At 38.7% G+C, this 20070-nt stretch overlaps 1 protein-coding gene across 1 annotated transcript in view; it reads left to right on the top strand.

Annotated features, from left to right (window-relative positions):
- Positions 1-19796, top strand: part of obscna (obscurin, cytoskeletal calmodulin and titin-interacting RhoGEF a) — a 56779-nt gene extending 36983 nt beyond the window's left edge. The window contains exons 66-88 of the mRNA XM_053236049.1: positions 1923-2001; positions 2108-2229; positions 2514-2626; positions 3571-3739; positions 4672-4789; positions 5537-5737; positions 6484-6544; positions 6671-6748; positions 6830-7002; positions 7915-7941; positions 8850-9002; positions 9085-9130; positions 9764-9841; positions 9928-11614; positions 12044-12184; positions 12328-12450; positions 12844-13011; positions 13116-13221; positions 14368-14607; positions 15467-15690; positions 16565-16661; positions 18358-18507; positions 19351-19796. Coding sequence (XP_053092024.1) covers positions 1923-2001; positions 2108-2229; positions 2514-2626; positions 3571-3739; positions 4672-4789; positions 5537-5737; positions 6484-6544; positions 6671-6748; positions 6830-7002; positions 7915-7941; positions 8850-9002; positions 9085-9130; positions 9764-9841; positions 9928-11614; positions 12044-12184; positions 12328-12450; positions 12844-13011; positions 13116-13221; positions 14368-14607; positions 15467-15690; positions 16565-16661; positions 18358-18507; positions 19351-19531 — 4535 coding nt within the window. The 3' untranslated portion in view covers positions 19532-19796. The remainder of the gene's footprint in view (positions 1-1922; positions 2002-2107; positions 2230-2513; positions 2627-3570; positions 3740-4671; positions 4790-5536; positions 5738-6483; positions 6545-6670; positions 6749-6829; positions 7003-7914; positions 7942-8849; positions 9003-9084; positions 9131-9763; positions 9842-9927; positions 11615-12043; positions 12185-12327; positions 12451-12843; positions 13012-13115; positions 13222-14367; positions 14608-15466; positions 15691-16564; positions 16662-18357; positions 18508-19350) is intronic.
- Positions 19797-20070: the final 274 nt, after the last annotated feature.

The raw sequence follows: 20070 nt of genomic DNA, 5'->3' as shown, positions 1-20070 counted from the left end.
TGAAAAACCTGTGCACTGCAGGAAAAGAGAAAATAAACAAGGTTCTGGCGAACAAGTACCAACAACCATTACCCAACCACTTCCATCTGGTGCAAACCCTGTGCAAAATCCCATCTTCACCTCCTAGCCTGGTTCCAGTTCCTTGCTTTGACTTAAGTATTTGTGAAATAAAGATCTGTGTGCAGCACGGAATCCACCATGTCTTGATGTTTACCCCTTTGAATACTCACTGAGAGGACTGTAGTCAAGACTGCCAAGACCAGGACTAGCCATGATTGAGTCAAGACATCATGGCCAAGTCAAGATTGAGTCCCTTGAGTTCAAAAGAAAGTGATACTGAGTCTAAGACTCAGACCAAAATACTGAGACTATAAACCATCAAATTCTTTTCAAAGCCAAGCTTTTACTTCAACAAGTTGGCTTCATTCATGCATTGTGCCAATGATTAGGTTATGTTTTCTAGAATTACTTCTTGTCAAACTTTGTGCATATTTTTACAAACTCTCAGTCAAGAACAAGACCATATTTAGCAAAACCAATACCCAAGACCAAGACAAATCCAAGTCAATACAAAAATCGGACTCGATTCCTACAGCCTTACTGTCTGGTAGTTAGCCTGTCCGGGAGGGGGGAGTCAGATGCTAACGAAAATTCCTGGTTCCCTGCACACCAACAAATCTACGTGTGGCATCGTTGGAATCATTGTTGGAAACTCGTGATTTCCCGACAGTAGGGCATTTGTATTTGCATGTAATCCTTTTTAATTTTTAAAAATGGTAAAGGGGTAATTTGATCCAGTGCATATATTCTCTATAAATGAACAATGTCTTCTTTCTCGAATCTAACCATTATGGTGAAAGATTTTTCCTTATATGATTTTGCCTGTGGTTGTGTGAACCAAACTGTCATTCAAGATCATAATACCATCTTCTCATCCTCAGACACATCTCAGTACATTAAAGTTTCACTATTATGATTCATATTTTATAGTTTGAGATACTTGCATGCCTTTCAAACACATCTATCTGGTACAAAATTCATGATTGAAACATTCCACTCACTATCTTCACTACCGAAAGTCACTCATACCATACAAGTGGGTTATTAGTGGCTTTTGGAAACCTGTTGACCATGTTCATCCACACTTCTCTTTATTTAACTCCATTCTCTCCATCCCAATCCCTTTTTTAGTCCCAGAGCAGGAGATTAAAGATCCAATCAGAGCCATCCTCATGTAAGTGTCCTGACAAATACAGAGAGACGCCCATACACATTGCATGTAAACCTCTCGACTGTCTCTTTCTTTCTCTTGCTTGCTCTCTCTCTGTCTCTTTCCCATGAACCCATTACCTTCTGGTCAGCGCTTGCCCGGCTAACTTGCAACTTCCTTCATTTTCAAAGCTGGTTATGTGCTTGGACCCCAAGTGTTGTGGCCAGTCTGTTAAAGTGTCATTTCTTCTGCTGCCTTTGGGCACACACTGCCCATGTGCTCTGTCTATATATATATATGTTTTACAAAGAAAAAGTACAGTCATGGTGGACTCTGAGAGTCCTGGAGTTATAAAGGTAAGTGTTAGCTGACAATAAACATGCAAATATAGAATGTTTATTGAAAACAGTTTGGCAAAAATTTAATCAGTAGAGACATGTTTGTTGCCACATGTTTGCATTTTTAGCTTAGCCTTGGAGCTATGAAGCTACTGTAGGTAATGGAAATAATTTTTTAATGCATTCTGAAATATTTATATTTGTATCTACATATGCTTAAAATGTTACAAGAACTGAAGAATAATTATAGAATATGTATCTGCAGACACATCACTGGTTTGTGATAGATATTTATGCTAAAATGTAACAGAAAAAAAAGAACAAATACGACTCTCACTGCTGAGAGATCCTGACTGTGACTTTCTTGGGTACAGCAGCAGATTCAGAAGGTTGGTCCAGTGCTTTGGTGAAGAACTTCTTCCAGATGTTCTTTCAGTCTGGACCTTCCAACCAGTGAGTCCAAGTCTTGCACATCTTGCACCACATCTGGTACCCAAAGTTAGAACATTTCAATCCCAATTCACAAGTCACATGAAATCTTGGCACGCATGTTCTGCAGATCTGCACGTAGTACCAGTGAGGCTCAAGCTACACAGGAAGTAGACGAGGAACACTTGGACATCCCGGAGGAAGAGCAAGAGGAGACATGTGTTTCAAGAGCAGAGGACGAAAAATGCACAGGTGAGCAGAATTTTTGGAGGAATCTATTGCGTTCTCTTTGGAAAATCTGGAAGGAACATTGGACAAGATGTTTTGGCAGGGCTTTCAGGTATCAGTGTTTATGCATGTTGTTTCTATGTATGTTTCCAAATTCATAATGTTTCTTCCCTTGCTGCTTGTCCTGGCTGAAGATGCAAAAGAAAGACATTCCTCGTTGTTTTATCCAAGTGTTTAAACTGCAAAACTCCAGAGTGACAGTTCCAACATCTGTGTTTAATGTAAGTCACTAATATGCATTTTTGCAGAACCTCCAGTGGTGCAGGTGGACATGGAGGATCTGTGTGTACGGCCTGGACAACCTGCAACCTTTTCTGCGGTTATTACAGGGCAGCCGATCCCAGAGATCAGGTGGTTCAAGGTATAGAGTAAACACACACACTTTACACACGAGACAGGTACTGGTCCATAAATATGACCTGCTTCATTTTGAGTAATTTGTTCCACAATTTGGGATTTCTACAATGATATAAAGACGAGAGTCTTATAGGACAAAAAATAGCCATGGTGAAAGCTCTATGGTGAAATTCACCTTACTGCAAGCAGAGTCTAGATTGATTAAGCAGAGACCAGATTGCACGGGTATTATATTTAATTGAAATGAAGGAAAAGGAAGTATCTTTTCCATTTTTACCCAGTCTTCCATTTGACACAGTTTTCCATTTTCCATTCTTCTTTTTTTGTTATGAACTTCACGTCCAAGCAGCTGAGAATAAAAGGAAAAAAATAGGGGCTTGAAACAGAACCTTGTGGGACACCATCTTGCACTTTTTAAGGCTCTAAGCAAACTGGTACGTCATTGACCACTTTAGCCAGCGCTGAATCTGTCCTATGATGTTTCTGCAACTCAGACTGAAATACCTCATGTTTGTTATTCCTACTTAGAAAAGAACAAAGTTTTTTGGTGATAATGTTAGAAAATTTCTATCTATCAAAATAGATAGAAAAGGCATATTACAGATCAGATACTGTCTTTAAAAACTTGAGGGAAGTGGTAAAGAACTTGGTATAATAATAATAATAATTCCCACAGTACTTTAAAAGTTAACTCAAATCAAGGACATGAGTGGTTGGTTTAGAGGACAGCATCAAGGTATAGAGCTCATTATACGCAATAAAACTAACTCATCTATGCGTTCATGGATTACAATGGCTCATTAGAGGATGGAGAAGACTTCTTAACCCTTTAAGGTCTCTATTTTCTTATTGAACATATCTGAGTTATTACTACTACTAAGGAATGTTAGAATCTTTAAACGGTTGGTGAAATTGAAGTCCCATAATCCTCTTTGTTTGTTACTATAGGACGGTGTTGAACTCATCTCTGGTGAACACATGGAAGTGAAGCAGAGTGGTGCTCGCTTCTCTCTCACTTTACTGAGCGTTCACATTTCTGATTGCGGCACTTACACTTGTAGAGCCATGAACAGCTCAGGCCACGCCTCCTGCCAAGCCCACCTCGCCATGGATACAGGTAATGTATCATACAGAGGCAAGAGGTAATTGGTAATTGTCCATGTCCAGCCCAACTACATCTAGAAAGACCTGAAATTAGCTTAAAAGATCATCATTGGAAGAAGGAGACACCTTTTTCTTACGTCTCTCAGCTTTTGTTTGGAAAAAAAGCTCACTGGGGTGTGCACGAGTTGTGGTGTCGACAGAAATCCTTTTTATCAGTGCCTGGTGTGGACATTATCCACTCCATAATCTTTCTTACAACTGATGATACACAGAAAACACACAGAAGGAATGATCACTAGCCTTGGTACTCCGTTTACTGCAAAATTCACAGTAAACAACTGTAAAATATATTTACATTAAAACCTTAATGTTGTATAAAATGACACATAACCCAGCTCACTTGCTCATTTGGCTGATGCAGGATACACCTGAGTTGAAGGTTACAGGTCTTGCCCAATCATGGCAGCTTGGCAGTATGGGAATTTGAACACACAACCTTCTGAGCCTTAACCACTGAGCCACCACGACTACACCACAACACCACCGCAACTAGCTTGCATTGATTCAGCTACTTCTAGCGCTTCATTAACACCACTAAAAGATTGCAGTGAATCAGTGCAAGCTTGTTGTGCTAACTGTGGTAGCTCAGTAGTTATGGCTTTGAGTTGCAGATAAGAAGGTCATGTGTTCAAACCCCAGCACCACCAAACTGCCTTGACTGGCTCCTTGAGCAAGACCCTTCAGCTCAGCTCTATCCTGCATCAACATACTGGGTTATGTGTTATTTTATACTATGTATGATATTACTGTACTTTACTGTAAATGTATTTTACAGTTGTTTACTGTAAGGTTTACAATACTTTATTGGTCACCCAGGTTGCCAGTAAATTACTGTAAAATCTACAGTAAATTTTCATAGTGTACACATCCCAATACCTTTCTCAGGTCCAGAAGAGTTTGAGGAAGAGGAGGAGGAGGAGGAGGAAGAGGAGGACAGAGGGTTGGAGGTGGGCAGAAGGAGGAAACTCCACGCTGTTTATGACATCCATGAGGAGATTGGCAGGTAACGTTGACTCAGGAAACCTTCACACACTTTCTGTTAATTAATTAATATGTTTAACTCCAGATGGCATGTGAGGAATAAAATATGATATTATTTCTGTTATAATAATAAAAATATCAAAGGAGAGCTACTACCACTCCAAAGAAGATTATTTTGCTGTACCAGCACATCCCTATATTTTAATCCATTTATATCAAAGCAGATAAAATTTGTATCTATTGCAGAATGATACATCATACTTTTTATCCATTTATAGTTAAATTTAATGTTGTGGAATATCCACTAAACAGGTTAGTTCCCATTCTCACATATCAGCTACAAACAGTCGTTCCCTCACCAGCCTCTCATTTTTCTCTCTCTTGAAGAAAAAACGCAGCTTCTAATGTTACTTTGAAACCACAAAAAAGTTTGTCCTGAAGCTGTCAGAAAATGTAAAGTTACAGCTTTACCTCTGACTGTTACAAAGCTCTGACACTGGAGACTCCTTCCGTAAACCTTACAAACTTTTTGCCATATCACTGAGTATTTTAATCCATTTAACAGAGTGCTTCGTACAAGTCCTGTGCCTGAGCTGCTATTATAAAAAGATAAAGCTTTAGAATGAGCTCATTAATATAAACATACTGTTATAGAAAATTAATCAACACTTTCTGGCCAATCAGAATACAGAATTCAACAGTGCAGTGGATTAGCTGGATTGTCTCTGTGTAAATGTGATTTGAATGTTTTTTGTTGGTTTATATACAGAGGCACGTTCGGGGTGGTGAAACGGGTCTTACACAGGGCGAGTGCTGAGGTTTTCGCTGCTAAGTTCATCCCGCTGAAGAGCAGCACTCGCACCCGAGCCTTCCAGGAGAGAGACCTGCTGTCCCGGCTCGCGCACTGCAGGGTGGCCTGCCTGCTCGACTTCTTCAGCACACGGCGCACGCTCGTCCTCATCACCGAGATGTAGGCATCACCAAAACATCCTCTCATCCAGATATTTCACTGCACTTCACTATTTATACCAAAACATCTACAACTGTAATTTTTTTAAATTAAAGATGGAAAGCTAACATAGTTTTGGCCAACACTTCACATTACATATTACATACATGAACAATTTATTATGCTTTTAATAAGTGGTTAATTAACCATTATCAGCCTTTGGTCATTAGTCTAAATGAAACCTAATCATTAGTAATAATCATTAGTTACATCATTAATTGATCATTAGTTAATCATTTGTTTACATCACTAACAAGATTCAACTTTTGTTGTATCCTGATTGTTTGGGAGGTTAAAAAAAGCACTTTTTTAAAACTTTTTTAACTTTTGGGCCAACTTCCAAAAGAATTACATGTAAACTGTGTGCTGCTGATTGAGAAATAAAAGGTAAGTGTGATAGCAGCCTAATAATTTACCATATGTAATAGTTATTACATAAATATAATATAGTAAATATCTACTGTTAGTTATTGCAGTGCCAATGAACCCATAGTCAAGTTTGCTTCTATAAGAACTTAACATTGTGACTTAATGAGCTGTTAATAAAGCTACTGAACTAATATAAGAAAAGAATTATAGATTTACTGTGAACATTCGAGATTGACTATCAGTCTTTACACTATATATTAATATCTATGTCCTTTTTGGACGCTGTGTCAAAAAATCTTTCTTAAAAAATCTTTTTTAATGGGGTGATATTTTCACAGATGCTCATCTCAGGGATTACTGGAATACTTGTTATTAAAAGGATCAGTCAGTGAAGGAGAGGTAATAAACATTATACGCATTATACATATGTTTAAATAAAGCTCTCGGTCATTTCCTGCTGATTGAAAGTACACTGTGTTCAGTGTGTGTGTGTGTGTGTGTGTGTGTGTGTGTGTCTCGCATTAGGTCCGGGTTTACATTCAGCAAATTCTGGAAGGGGTTGGATATATTCACAGCATGAACATCTTACATCTCGATATTAAAGTAAGTGAAGGTTTAAATGTGAGTCAGGGCCACTGCAACTTATTTACTGATTGCTGATAAAATTCTGTTTTTAACCTGCAGACAGACAACATCCTGATGGTTTCCCCGGATGGAGAGGACTTAAAAATCTGTGACTTTGGCTTCTGTCAGGAGATCGACCCTTCCAGGCATCAGTACAGTGTCTTTGGGACTCCTGAATTTGTGGCACCGGAAATCGTTCACCAGGAACCAGTGACGACAGCAACTGATATCTGGTGCTGGGATAATTCCTGTTTTACGATATTATTGTGCTTACAGTAGGTTCATTTTGGGCTCTCATGGAATACAAGAGGGTGTTTTGATTGAGAAATGTAATCTGACAAAATATAATTAGTGATTTGAGTCAAGTCAAGTGGGTTTTTATTGTCATTCCTCTATATAGCTTGTATACACAGGAATGAAAAATCCTTCCTCCAGGACCACGGTGCAACACAGAACACTACACAAGACAACATAAAGGGCAATACACAACAGTGTGAGATGAGTGCAGGACAATAAATACACAAAACAGAACAATAGATACACAAGACAATAAATACACAGAACATGGGCTGTAAAGTGGAAACTATTTTGTAGTGTAGCAGCAGTAAGTATTGGGTAACACATTCTGTGAAGCCCATGCTCATAATGAATTATAACTCCATTTATAATTACATATAAGTATTACTGTTCTATAAATACATTTATAAAGACACTTCAAGACCTATACATCATTATAATAACAGTTACAGTTACATTTATGTTATTGTTATAATTACTTATAAGTGATGCACTTGCTTTTTCAATGCCCATGCTCATAATGCATTATACACTGATTTATAAGTATTAATTATTTATGATGCTGCATTTTTATAAATACATTAATAGAACCATAAGTCTGAACCTTTATGAGCATGCGGATTGAAAAAACAAGTTTATCACTTATAAGTAATTATAACAATAACATAAATGTAACCATAACTGTTATTATAATGATGTATAGGTCTTTAAGTGTCTCTATAAATGTATTTATAGAACAGTAATATTTGCTAATAAATAATTATAAATGGGGCAGCAGTATAGCAGCAGAGTTGGTTGTATTAGTATCTAACTTTTTTGATTGTGTAATTCTGTTTTTTTTATTTCAGGTCTGTTGGTGTTGTTGCTTATCTATGGTAAGAACAATAAACTAACATATATATGTATAAATGTCCATTCTTCAAATTTATGATCATTCTGTTACTTCATTAATGTTCTAACATGCTGTATAACTTTTAGATAGACTGCTGGTCAAAGGTTGTTGAACATCTGAAGTTTCTGTTGATGCAGAAAACAAAAATGAATAGTATATAAAGAAAATAAATAATAAAGTACCTCCACAAATGCCTAACCTTTTGTATTTAAGGACTTATTATCAGGCAGCTTTAAATCCTAATGATTAAAAATCTTAATGACCTAAACAATGCTTTTTTAAAGGTAAACCTGTTAAACCTACAAATAAAAAAAATTAGCCAGAATCAAATGTAAGTCGAATATGTTATGGCTAAAAGTGCTTGACTAAAAAGTTATCAAGAACTCCGTCTTTATCAATTATTCATTCATCTTCAGTAGCTGCTTGTCCTGGTCAGGGTGGGTGCGGAGTCTATCCCGGGAACGCTGTGTACGAGGCAGGAATTCTCGCTGGAAATGGCACCAGTCCATCACAGGGCACTACGCACACACACATTTACACTTAGCGGGAATTTAGAGTCACCTATCCACCAACCGGCATATTTTTTGGGAGGTGGAAGGAAACTGGAGAATCCAGAGGAAACCCACATGGAAACTTAGGATCAAACCTGGAACCCTGAAGCTGTGAGGCAGCAACACTACAAAACGTCGCAAATATTTTGTAAATAACTTAGATCTATTTCTTTCTAAAGTAGTGCCTGTGAGTTTGATGAACTAAAAACTTTTCTTCATTGAGTTTATCACAACCAAAATGAAATAAAGATAAAGGTTTTAGATACATTTAATGGATGATTGTTCATTCTTCACCACATAGCTGTCGCTGTTTTTGTGATGTGTGGTTTTGTTTGTGTAGTCTGACAGGACACTGCCCCTTTTTTGGGGAAAATGACCGAGCCACGCTGCTGAAGGTGGCTGAAGGGGTCCTGTACTGGGACCTCCCGGAGATCACCAGCTTGAGCGAACAAGCCCAGGATTTCCTCCACAGAGTTTTACAGCCAGACTCAGAGTAAGATTATGTGTTTATATTCCTATCTGATCTCAGCTGACCTGTGGAGGATATAAATGATTGTTGATTTTATTCCCGTCAGGATGAGACCCTCAGCATTGGAATGCCTGAATTACGAGTGGTTTCAGGTAGGTTATTACTCAGCATACAGGTTTTCATAAACATGATTAAAAGCACAGTCTCAAAGATCCATGTTTGTTGTGTTGATTTCTTGTTTTGAACTGAAAATGGGAAAACACTGAAAAACATCATACATTATGAGATTATTTAATATAATACTATTCAGTCTGTTTTTAGATGCTTTTATATATTTCAAGCTTTAAATTTTGTTGTTCCATTGGCAGATAATTTTGCTTCTTCTTAGAAATAAATGCTTACAATTTCAAACATTTTCTTCAGAAATACATTTAATAATCATGTATTTGGTTTACTACAGTCTTATAATAAGAAGTACTACACAAATTTGAATATATTAAAGGTATTTTCACGTGCGGTCATTTTTTGCTGTGTATAATAGAAAATTAATTATTTTTAAAGAAGAAAATATTGACTTGTGTTTAATCATTTCTACTTGTTTCAAAACATTAAAAAAATTTAGAAATCAAATACTTATGAATCCAATTATCCAAAAATGACATGTTTCAGCATGAACAGACTCAACCTGGAAGTACAAGTCAGCTGATCTACACTCTCTTTTCTCTGATTAAGATGTATATATATATATTTGTGAAATAATCTGTTTTTAAATCTTTCACATCTAGGATCCGAATGAAGAGGAGGAGTTTGACGCTATTGATACAAAGAGCTTAAAATCTTTTATCTCTAGAAGAAAGTGGCAGGTAAATCAGTACAGATACTTTGGTATAAAACCTTATACAACCTCGTAACCTTGTTAAAAAAAGGTTACCTTCTCCTCTTCTCCCAGCGCTCTCTAACATGTCTCGGCTCAGTCCTGACCCTGAGGCCGATTCCGGAGCTGCTGGATGCTCCGCTGTGCGAGGTCTCCGTCACAACCCCCAGAGATCCTCGGAATACCAGCAGCACCTCCGTGAGCACTGGTTCCTCCTCTGAATATGATGAGGCTGATGCTTGGGGCTTCTTCCAGAATGCCAGCCAGGAGGAAGATGAGGATAGGGAGGAAGATGGTATGGAATATTATCCATATGATGATCTTCCTAAACAATGCTTGGCTCTAAAAAGAGATGAGGAGGATGTAATAATGGATCAAGAACGAGAGCGGAGGGGTGCGTTGATGATTCCTGTAAGCGAGCAATCCAGAGAGATGCCCTCATCTTCTCCTGAGCTGGTTATTAGGGAGAGAAAAGAGATCCATTCATCTTTGCGTCGTTCTGAAGATGATAAAATGCCCAGTGGGACACCAATCCCCCGTGGTAGCTTGATCAAGAGCACCTTCTACAACAGTGATGAGCAGCTCTCACCCATGTCCGCCCGCCACATGATGCTCCGGGACAAACACCACGCCAGGAAACAGGACAGAGTACGTAGAGTGCGCTCCAGCCTGTCTGGAAGACGAAATGAACCACTTATAGAGTATGTAGAGGATTCTCCAGATGTGGAGTCTGGCCTCAGTCATAGGAGAGGGTCCACACTTTTGTCCAAGTCTTGCTCATTGGACAGAGGGGTGAGTCCCATCTATCCAAACTCTTGCACCCAAAGGAGGAGCAGGTCGCTGGATGAATCCACAAGAATCTCAGCAGCTTCTATGGAGCACATGACACTGGGAGATAATGAGGAAGATCTAGAGTTTGACCATAATAATGAGTTCACGGATGAGGAGGAAGATGAAGCCTCAGAGGTTCCTGTAAATAGGATATCACAAAGTCCATCACAGTCTCACAAGACTACAATGGAGGAGCTGCCAATAACCATGGGGTCTCATGTAGGTGACAGCCAGTCACACCCTGGAGAGGAGGAGGAGCCAGCAGCGATGGGGGGAGAAGAAAATGTAGCAGGTTCACAGCTGTCTCTTGCAATGTCCTATGACCTTGAACATGACTCAGATGCTTCTGGCAGGACCAGCACCTACATTGGACAGTCTTCTAGCCACCTCCCAATTTCACAGAGACACCACAGAGCATACGATGAATCAGAAGAGCACCTGGTTGCGCTGTCATCCGGAAAGGCATCAGAGCTCTCTCTCTTGCAGGACTCTGAGGATGAGGACATGGAGAGAGTTCTGAGGAACCTTCGCCAAGCACCACTACAACAGCACATGCACAGCACAACAACGAGCAAGAACAATGTCGCATTGAGGCGAAGTTCCTCCGCAGTCCCCATACGCCCAGCATCAGCGACCCCAGTGAGCCGAGAGGTGCTTCAGAGGCACTCATCAGCTCCAGCTCTGGAGCTCAAACCCGCGAGTGGCAAGTCAGGCAAATCTGGACTCATGAAGATCTTCCGCAGGAAGTCCTGGACTCCAGGACCCTCCAGCTCCCAGACACAGGAATCTGTGAAGAAGGTTGAAGAAGGATCAAGTCCACAGCAGAAGACCCCTCTCTTGACCTTGAGAAAGAAGATGAGGGCTTCGGCATCCAGCATCACAAAGCTGTTCACCAGGCAGTCCAGTAAAGAGCGGAAGGAGGAGAAACGGGGTATGACACACATCGTGAATGTAATATCTACAAAATAATTTATAATCAGTGTTCTGCACTGAACATTTGCATTCTCCAAGAAAGAAAACCATTTTCCATTGAAGTCCATCAGTCTATAATTTTTGGTGAAACATCCAAAAGCCAAATAAATGACTGAAATGGGGGAAAGTGTTATAAAAACCACTAACACAAACAGGTTGAAAGCAAAGACACATTTTTCAGATGTTCGTTGGAAAACAATGCAACATAGATCTAGGCTACATTTTGCTTAGTGGCTATCAGGCAGCCATGGGATTTGAAGGTAACACTTATCAATTACTAGCTCAGAACCTTAGGGGTTGAGTTTCCACTGACAGAATATTTGGGTTTTTTCGGTGTTGGTTGGAGAGGGCTAGATCCTAACACATCTGATTATCTCTGGTGTTCCAGGGCCGATTGTGAAGAATCCTGTTTCACCAGAGAAAACAACTGTCACCTCAGACTTTTTTCCATCAGCTCCCTTCTCGGGAAGCCCTCAGAAAAAGCCAAAGCTCTTCTCTCTCAAAGTGCCAACCTTCAAAAAGAGCAAAGGTGTGGAAAGACTTCGATGCAGTCAGAGCCGTGGTATTATTAGACACCAAAGGAACAACTGCAATAATTCTTCATCATGAATTCCATACTATGACTCTTTTCCTATAAATCCTTATAATATTGTTTACTTAATATGTCTCCAGGAATGCCAGCCAAACCATTCAAACCAGATGTGATCCAGCTCGCTAGTGGTGGAGCTCTGGTTTTCTGGAAGCCAGTGCGATGCAGTGATTCTGTCACATACTGCATACAGTATAGCATGAATGGTAAGAAGCAAGAAGACGTTATGTCATGGCTTACCCTTGTGCAACATTGCACAGTTTGCACATTTGATGCTGTAAATAAGTTATTATAAAGCCCTTCATGTTGAATCCAGGATCTCATGTGAACAACAGTCAGGATTACATGAACAACAAACACTGTTGACAGCTCTATAGCCAAGTATTCCAACAACCTAGCTAATGTTAGCCTAGGTATTATATCATGTTATACCACCACACTGTTAATTTACTGATGTAACTGTTGGCAGATTTGTGTCGTGTAAGTGAAAAATAAAACTTTGGGGCATGTTGTTTTAGGAAAATAATCCACTTCAGGGTGATAACTGTAACTCTGTTTCATCAAACAACCTTGTCACTATTATTCTCCTATGTTTCCAGGTGACGAGTGGAAAATTTTGTCGGAGAATGTTACAGATAGTTGCTACATCGCTAATGCGCTACCTAGAGGACCCGGCTATGTGTTCCGCGTGGCCTGCATCACCAAAACAGGGTCGGGTCCCTTCAGTGATCCTTCACCACCTGCTTTTATGACAGTGCCATATGAAGGTGAGAAAATATCCAACTGTTGTTTATGTGATAATTAGATTCTCTTTGTAGACTCCATGATAGAACAGTGTCTTTTATAAAGGCCTGTATTTTTTTCTCTGAAGACTCTCACATTCCTCTGATCCTGACGGAATCTACCGGGTCCAAGATCACTGTGCCGGGAGGACTTGGCTCAGAGAGGTCTTACAGCTTCCTGTCTGAGATCAACAGGTTCTTTACACACACTGGATGTGCAATAAACCAGACTCAGTAGAAGAATAGAAGAGGAGTCATGTGCATAGTTTATTAGAACACAAACCAAAAGGCCAAGATCAAACATAGCAAAGGCACTAGTCATCAAAACAATCGGATAATCCAAAAAGAAATCAAACAAGAACTAGGAAAGTGGTAAAAATACACAGATAAGGCAAACAGGATAAGCACGACTCAGGACTTACAACACAAGTTATTGGCAAGACTTCGCAATGAGTAACTGAAAATCATGGGAGTTTCTCTAAATGTGCATTTTCGTGTCCTCATTAGACATCTTTTAACACCCAAGTTAAAAAAGTTAATCCAATACTCAAGAACACAGGAACCAAGAACCGTTAAAACACCAGAAGTGTTCTTGATCCTTGCAAAACACTGAGGATGCATCAATTGTTTACTTGCAACGAGAATGAACTGAGTCTTTTGATTCAGTCTTTTTGATGCGACATCATCACACTAATGGAGGACTCAGCTCAGACCCATAATGGAATTTTATAATTCTCTTATTTTAATTAAACATTGTATGCAAATCATATTTTGACATAGAAGGAAATTAGTAATATAGTTGACATTCTTTGCTAATTTGATACAAACAAGGCATAATACAAAAGAGGTTGCTCCAATTAGACACACTAGCCTCCTTCAGTAACTTTTGGTAGCACAAATTTGACATTGGCTAGCAGTGATCAGACTCTTTAAATGGTTTATTAACAGACTTTATTCAAATTATATATTAACCATCGGGTTTAAACTGCACTTAGAGTTTTAACTGCACTGCCTTCTGCCTTGGATGTTATCCAGGAAGTCCACAATGCTTTTATATGAAATAGAGTGTGACTAAGTGGTGAAGAAATTGCAGAAGTATCACACAGCAGCCACTACACAGCACATCTCAAACACCTATAGGTTCTCAGCATTCTCTGTTCTTGTGTCCTTGCAAGTTCCTTGTTGCAAGGTTACTCACCAAGAACGTACTTGACAAGGACACGAGTCCAGTCTTGTTGAATGGCTGATTAGACCTCCGGAGACGGTGACCTCTGCAGGCCGAGAGGGGAACCGTCCTGGTGTGTTTGAGTGATATATGGAAACGTGCTTGTTTTGCTGTAGGGGCCGTTTCAGTGTTGTGACATGGTGTGAGGACAGCAGGAGCTCGCAGCCTCTGGCAGCCAAGCTGACTCCGTACGGGCATGAGCAGAGGCAGCTGGTGCTGAGGGAGTACCAGGTGCTGCGCAAGCTGTGCCATCCAAATCTCGTCCAGCTCCACGCCGCCATCCTCACACCCTCCTGCCTGGCGCTCATTGAGGAGCTCTGCTCCGGACGAGAACTCCTCTACCACCTGGCCGAGAGGTAAGAACCCTCTTTCTGCAGAGTTTAGAAAAGACAGGGTCAGAGTCTGACTTCAGGATGACTGAATTTGAAATGGGATCAGATCTTGAATTAATTTCTACATTTATGGAATACTATCTGAAGGGCTTCACTGTTTCTTAAACAAGTCCTGGATGATTGAAAGCAGGAAGTAACTGCTTTCACAGATAGCGTTTTTTTTTCTCAACTTACAGCACACCGAAAGCTAGATTTTAAAAGCCTCTGGGGTTTATTTGGTCAAAGCAGAGCTTCCAAATTTGTAAAAATTGTCAGAAAAGCATTGAGTGATGTTGCACACTTTTTTTTTTTTTTAAATGTCCACTCCAGTCACAAGCTGGGGGCAAGCGAGAAAAACAAACATGGAGGACATGATGTGCTGGTGTAAAATGTGTAAAAAGTTCCTGAGCAAATATGATGACACGTATGACAGACAAATAGCCTCCTCATCACCAGAGTTATAACAATCTTTATTTCCTGTTTATAGCAAGCTCGGCTAGTTAGGCAGCTCATACTATCTAGGACTGGTAAGATTGTCGTTATGGTCACATAACGACAATCCTCCATTTTTTTCCTCGATTTCAACATAAAAAGAGCTACGACCAATGGTTTTCTGAGAAAATAAAAAATAAAACTAGCACCTAGAGTGAAAGCACTCTAAAGAGGATTCTGAGCTTATGAAGAAGGGCCACAGATGTCGAAGAACTGAAAATGACATGCCAGGATTTTAATAGATAATTCTTAGAAATTCCTCATTTGTTGTCTTGGTTTGTCAAGACATTTGATTAGTGTGAACGTGCAGGATGTGTTGTGTGTGTGTTGTGTGTGTGTATCTGTGCTGCAGGGACGTGTATTCAGAGCTGCATGTGTGTGAGCTGTTAAAGCAGCTCCTGAGTGGTGTGGATTACCTGCATGGACGTCACATCGTCCACCTCGACCTCCGCTCCGATAACGTTCTGGTGACTGAGCACAACGTGGTGAAGATCGTGGACCTGGGCTCCGCTCAGCCCTTCACTCCGGGCCACGCCCTCAACATCGAGCACATCAAAGAGATGACGGAGAGCAAAGGTGATACAAAGCGAACGTTATTAATGTTATATAAGCTGAAATTATTTAGAAATTTCAAATTAAATGTCCTGTTTGAGTCAGAACATTTTGTTTAAAATCATATTAATAGAGACATGGTGCTTTTTATCTGTTTATAGTTACCTTTAATGTCGTTCCCTCACCAGCCTCTCTTTTTTCTTTCAATTTAAGTTAATAAGACAAAAAAAACCCTGCAGCTTTTTACGAGAAACTATAGAAAAGCTCCTCTGTCCTGCAGATGTCGGAAATCTTAACGCTACAGCTTTACCTCTGACTGTTACAAAGCGCTGACACTGGAGACTCCTTCTATAAATGTTAAATACACATCATCATATCAATGATTACACACGTATTTTAATCTGCTAACTGTACGAGTCCCTGTGAATGAGCTGTTACTATGGAAACGATAATGTATTAGATCGAAAGCATTAATATAAAGCTGTGATTTGCAGCTGCATTACTGTCAGAGCTGCTGTTATAGAAAATTAATCAACATCATCTGAGCAGAATAGAGAATTCAACAGCACAGTTTGTTTTAGATTTAAATCAGAAACAAGCAAACCTCTGTGCATTAGTTGGCTCGTTTTCTGTCAGTATTATTGCTATTTAATTAAAATGGATAGAGAATACACTCATTTGAAAATAAATATTAGAATCACTGCATAGTGCTATAACAAGTTCAGCGATGGTCAGATTGCTGCTAAATAGTGAACCAAACACCAAAATCACAAAACTCTAGTTCCAGGATGAATATCTCTCTTAAAATCTGTAGTATTACAATACAAGTGTGTGTGTGTGTGTGTGTGAGATTTATGTAGGATGTTTTCTCTTTATATGTGTGTGTTCTGTATGTCAGTTTACATTGTCCTTCCTAAAGCTCCTGAGATCCTACAAGGTCACGGCGTCGGACCTGCCACGGATATCTGGGCTCTCGGCGTTCTAGCGTTTATCATGTAAGTGACCAAATTTCTCTTTCATGCAAATTTAACATCAGTTTATCTTTTTTACATATTTTATACATTAAAAAAGAGCATTATATAATATTAACACAATCTTACACTCACAATAAAATCTACAAAAATCGATTTTAGCAGTATCATTCAGGATGTACCAGCACAACTAGTAACAATGATAACACTTTTTTCACTAGTGAATCATTTGGCCTTATGATATAAATCACTAGTGAATCATTTGGCATTATGATAGAAGTCACTAGTGAATCATTTGGCATTATGATTTATATCACTAGTGAATCATTTGGTCTTATGATAGAAGTCACTAGTGAATCATTTGGCATTATGATAGAAGTCACTAGTGAATCATTTGGCATTATGATATAAATCACTAGTGAATCATTTGGTCTTATGATATAAAGCACTAGTGAATCATTTGGTCTTATGATAGAAGTCACTAGTGAATCATTTGGCCTTATGATAGATGTCACTAGTGAATCATTTGGCATTATGTTAGATGTCACTAGTGAATCATTTGGCCTTATGATAGAAGTCACTAGTGAATCATTTGGCCTTATGATAGAAGTCACTAATGAATCATTTGGCCTTATGATATAAAGCACTAGTGAATCATTTGGTCTTATGATAAAAAGCACTAGTGAATCATTTGGTCTTATGATATAAAGCACTAGTGAATCATTTGGTCTTATGATAAAAAGCACTAGTGAATCATTTGGTCTTATGATAGAAGTCACTAGTGAATCATTTGGCCTTATGATAGATGTCACTAGTGAATCATTTGGAATTATGATAGAAGTCACTAGTGAATCATTTGGCATTATGTTAGATGTCATTAGTGAATCATTTGGCCTTATGATAGAAGTCACTAGTGAATCATTTGGCATTATGATAGAAGTCACTAATGAATCATTTGGCCTTATGTTATAAAGCACTAGTGAATCATTTGGTCTTATGATAAAAAGCACTAGTGAATCATTTGGTCTTATGATATAAAGCACTAGTGAATCATTTGGTCTTATGATAAAAAGCACTAGTGAATCATTTGGTCTTATGATAGAAGTCACTAGTGAATCATTTGGCCTTATGATAGAAGTCACTAGTGAATCATTTGGAATTATGATAGAAGTCACTAGTGAATAATTTGGCATTATGTTAGATGTCACTAGTGAATCATTTGGCCTTATGATAGAAGTCACTAGTGAATCATTTGGCATTATGTTAGATGTCACTAGTGAATCATTTGGCCTTATGATAGAAGTCACTAGTGAATCATTTGGCATTATGTTAGATGTCACTAGTTTGGTCATTTGGTCTTACAAAAAAATTATTAATTTGCTCATACCATGAAAATAATTACATTTTTAACAACAGTGTAGCATCTGAAAATATATATATTTTTTTGTTTTTTAATTGTGGTGGAAATGGAGAATTTATTCAAAGGTGCACAGAAAATGTCTTGAAAACTTATACATGAAAGCCCCAGACTTCAACTAACTAGCCTTCAGTCCCTACAGCAGATCTCAAGGTCATGCATGAGGTCACACGAAAGGTCACACTTAAGGTCATGAATATTTCATTTCACCTGATATTTTATGTGAATAGACCTGATGTCGTTCTGATGTTGTTCTGATGTTCTTCCTTCCTTCCTTCCTTCGCCTCGTCTTCCTGCGCTCAGGTTGAGTGCCGACACTCCGTTCCACTCGGAGCTCCACTGGGAAAGAGATCGCAACGTCAGGAAGGGTAAGATCCAGTTCGGCCGCTGCTATCCCGGCCTTTCTGAGGGAGCCATCAACTTCCTGAGGATCACGCTGAACAGCAAGGCCTGGTAAATTCTCATCTTTATCACAAGCTACTCACATCTTAGGCAGCGTTTAATCCACCAGAGCTGAGGACGAGAGAGTTCAGGTCCCGGGATCTGAACTCACAACCATCAGATCGCTTAACGCTTAACCACCGAGCTACAACAGCTCTCAGAAATCATTAACACACAGTAGTGGAGCTTTCTTCCAGCTTTATTTAGAATAATTCAAAGTAATAAAGGGTAGAAAATTAAAATCCCTTTATTATTGATATATACAGTATATTATTAAAATTATTAGTATAATTATTCTTTGTATATATGTATATATTTATATGTTTATACTATATTAATATATTTATACACTTTGTACATTTCATTTTATATGGTTATTAATATTTATATTTATATGAATTTTATAAACAGTAAAAATTTGTTTATTTTAAAATTAAACCCTGGAAGGAAAAGTTTGCCTGGTCAACAGGTTTTAAACCAACAGGGTTTAAGATGTTTTTTTTTTTAAGTGGTCAGTTTCCATATTTTGGGCTCATAAACACTCGGCTATGTTCTGGGAACGAGCAGCTGACGGATTTTTAGTGAAATTCATATCATTAAAGTAGTCAGAGGCAAGACTATAAGATATTTGTAAACTAGCAGAATCTTAAAATCGATTCTATAAGCTATTGGTTGCCAGTGAAAATCTTCCAGGTGGAATTTTAATGTCAATAAACCCAGAGTCGAACCCTGAGACACACCACCTGATAATATATGAATGTTTGAGAAGTGAGTTCCTAGAGCTACATAGTATTCAGGCATCTTACATAATATCTGATTAACTGATATGTTTTGTTTTGGGTTTTTTTACTCCAGGGGAAGACCATCAGCTGCAGAGTGTCTCCAGAACCCGTGGTTACGAGGAGAACGAGGAGAAACGTCCAAGCACGCAGCCTCGATCTTCTGCTTCTCCACAGACAAACTGCAGGCCTTCCTGAAAGAGCGCGAGGCGAAACGTGATCGCGCTCGCACCAGAGTCACACTGCCACTCACTTAAAGTTACAAGCAGACAAAAACATCCCAGAGTTCCTGATCTCTAGGACAAAAGAGAAACATCTCGACTAGAAGACACAGATTTTTGACTTTGTGCAGGTTGACTTTTTTTCATTTTCGCGTAAGACTAAAGTTCTTATCTGCTTATTTATATTAAGTAAAGTGAAATTATAACGATAAACAAAACAGCAGTTATCATGGTGTGCATGAAATTATTAGCAAAAAAAGTCTCCATTCTTAGCATGACATTAAACGCTTATTAATCTATTCAGCATTAAGAGCATGTTAATTTATTATCTCATTTGTAAGCACATTTTTTTAAATGTTGAAATTAAACATTATCAGCATTTTATTTGACTGAATCAGGTGAATATTATTCTGAAAATGACTGAATATTATTCTGAAAATGACTACCTGTAAGGTGTAATGAATGAATGTTATGGAAAGTAAAAATGGCGGTTCATTAACGCAAAGTGTCATATATACTGATTTACACTTTTTTAAAAATAAAAAAAACAGACAAAAATGTAGGAAGGTGTAAAG

This window comes from Pangasianodon hypophthalmus, chromosome 8 (assembly GCF_027358585.1).
Source record: "Pangasianodon hypophthalmus isolate fPanHyp1 chromosome 8, fPanHyp1.pri, whole genome shotgun sequence".
Taxonomy (NCBI): domain Eukaryota; kingdom Metazoa; phylum Chordata; class Actinopteri; order Siluriformes; family Pangasiidae; genus Pangasianodon; species Pangasianodon hypophthalmus.
The sequence above is the reverse complement of the archived record's forward strand: the minus strand, read 5'-3'. Positions and strand labels throughout refer to the sequence as shown.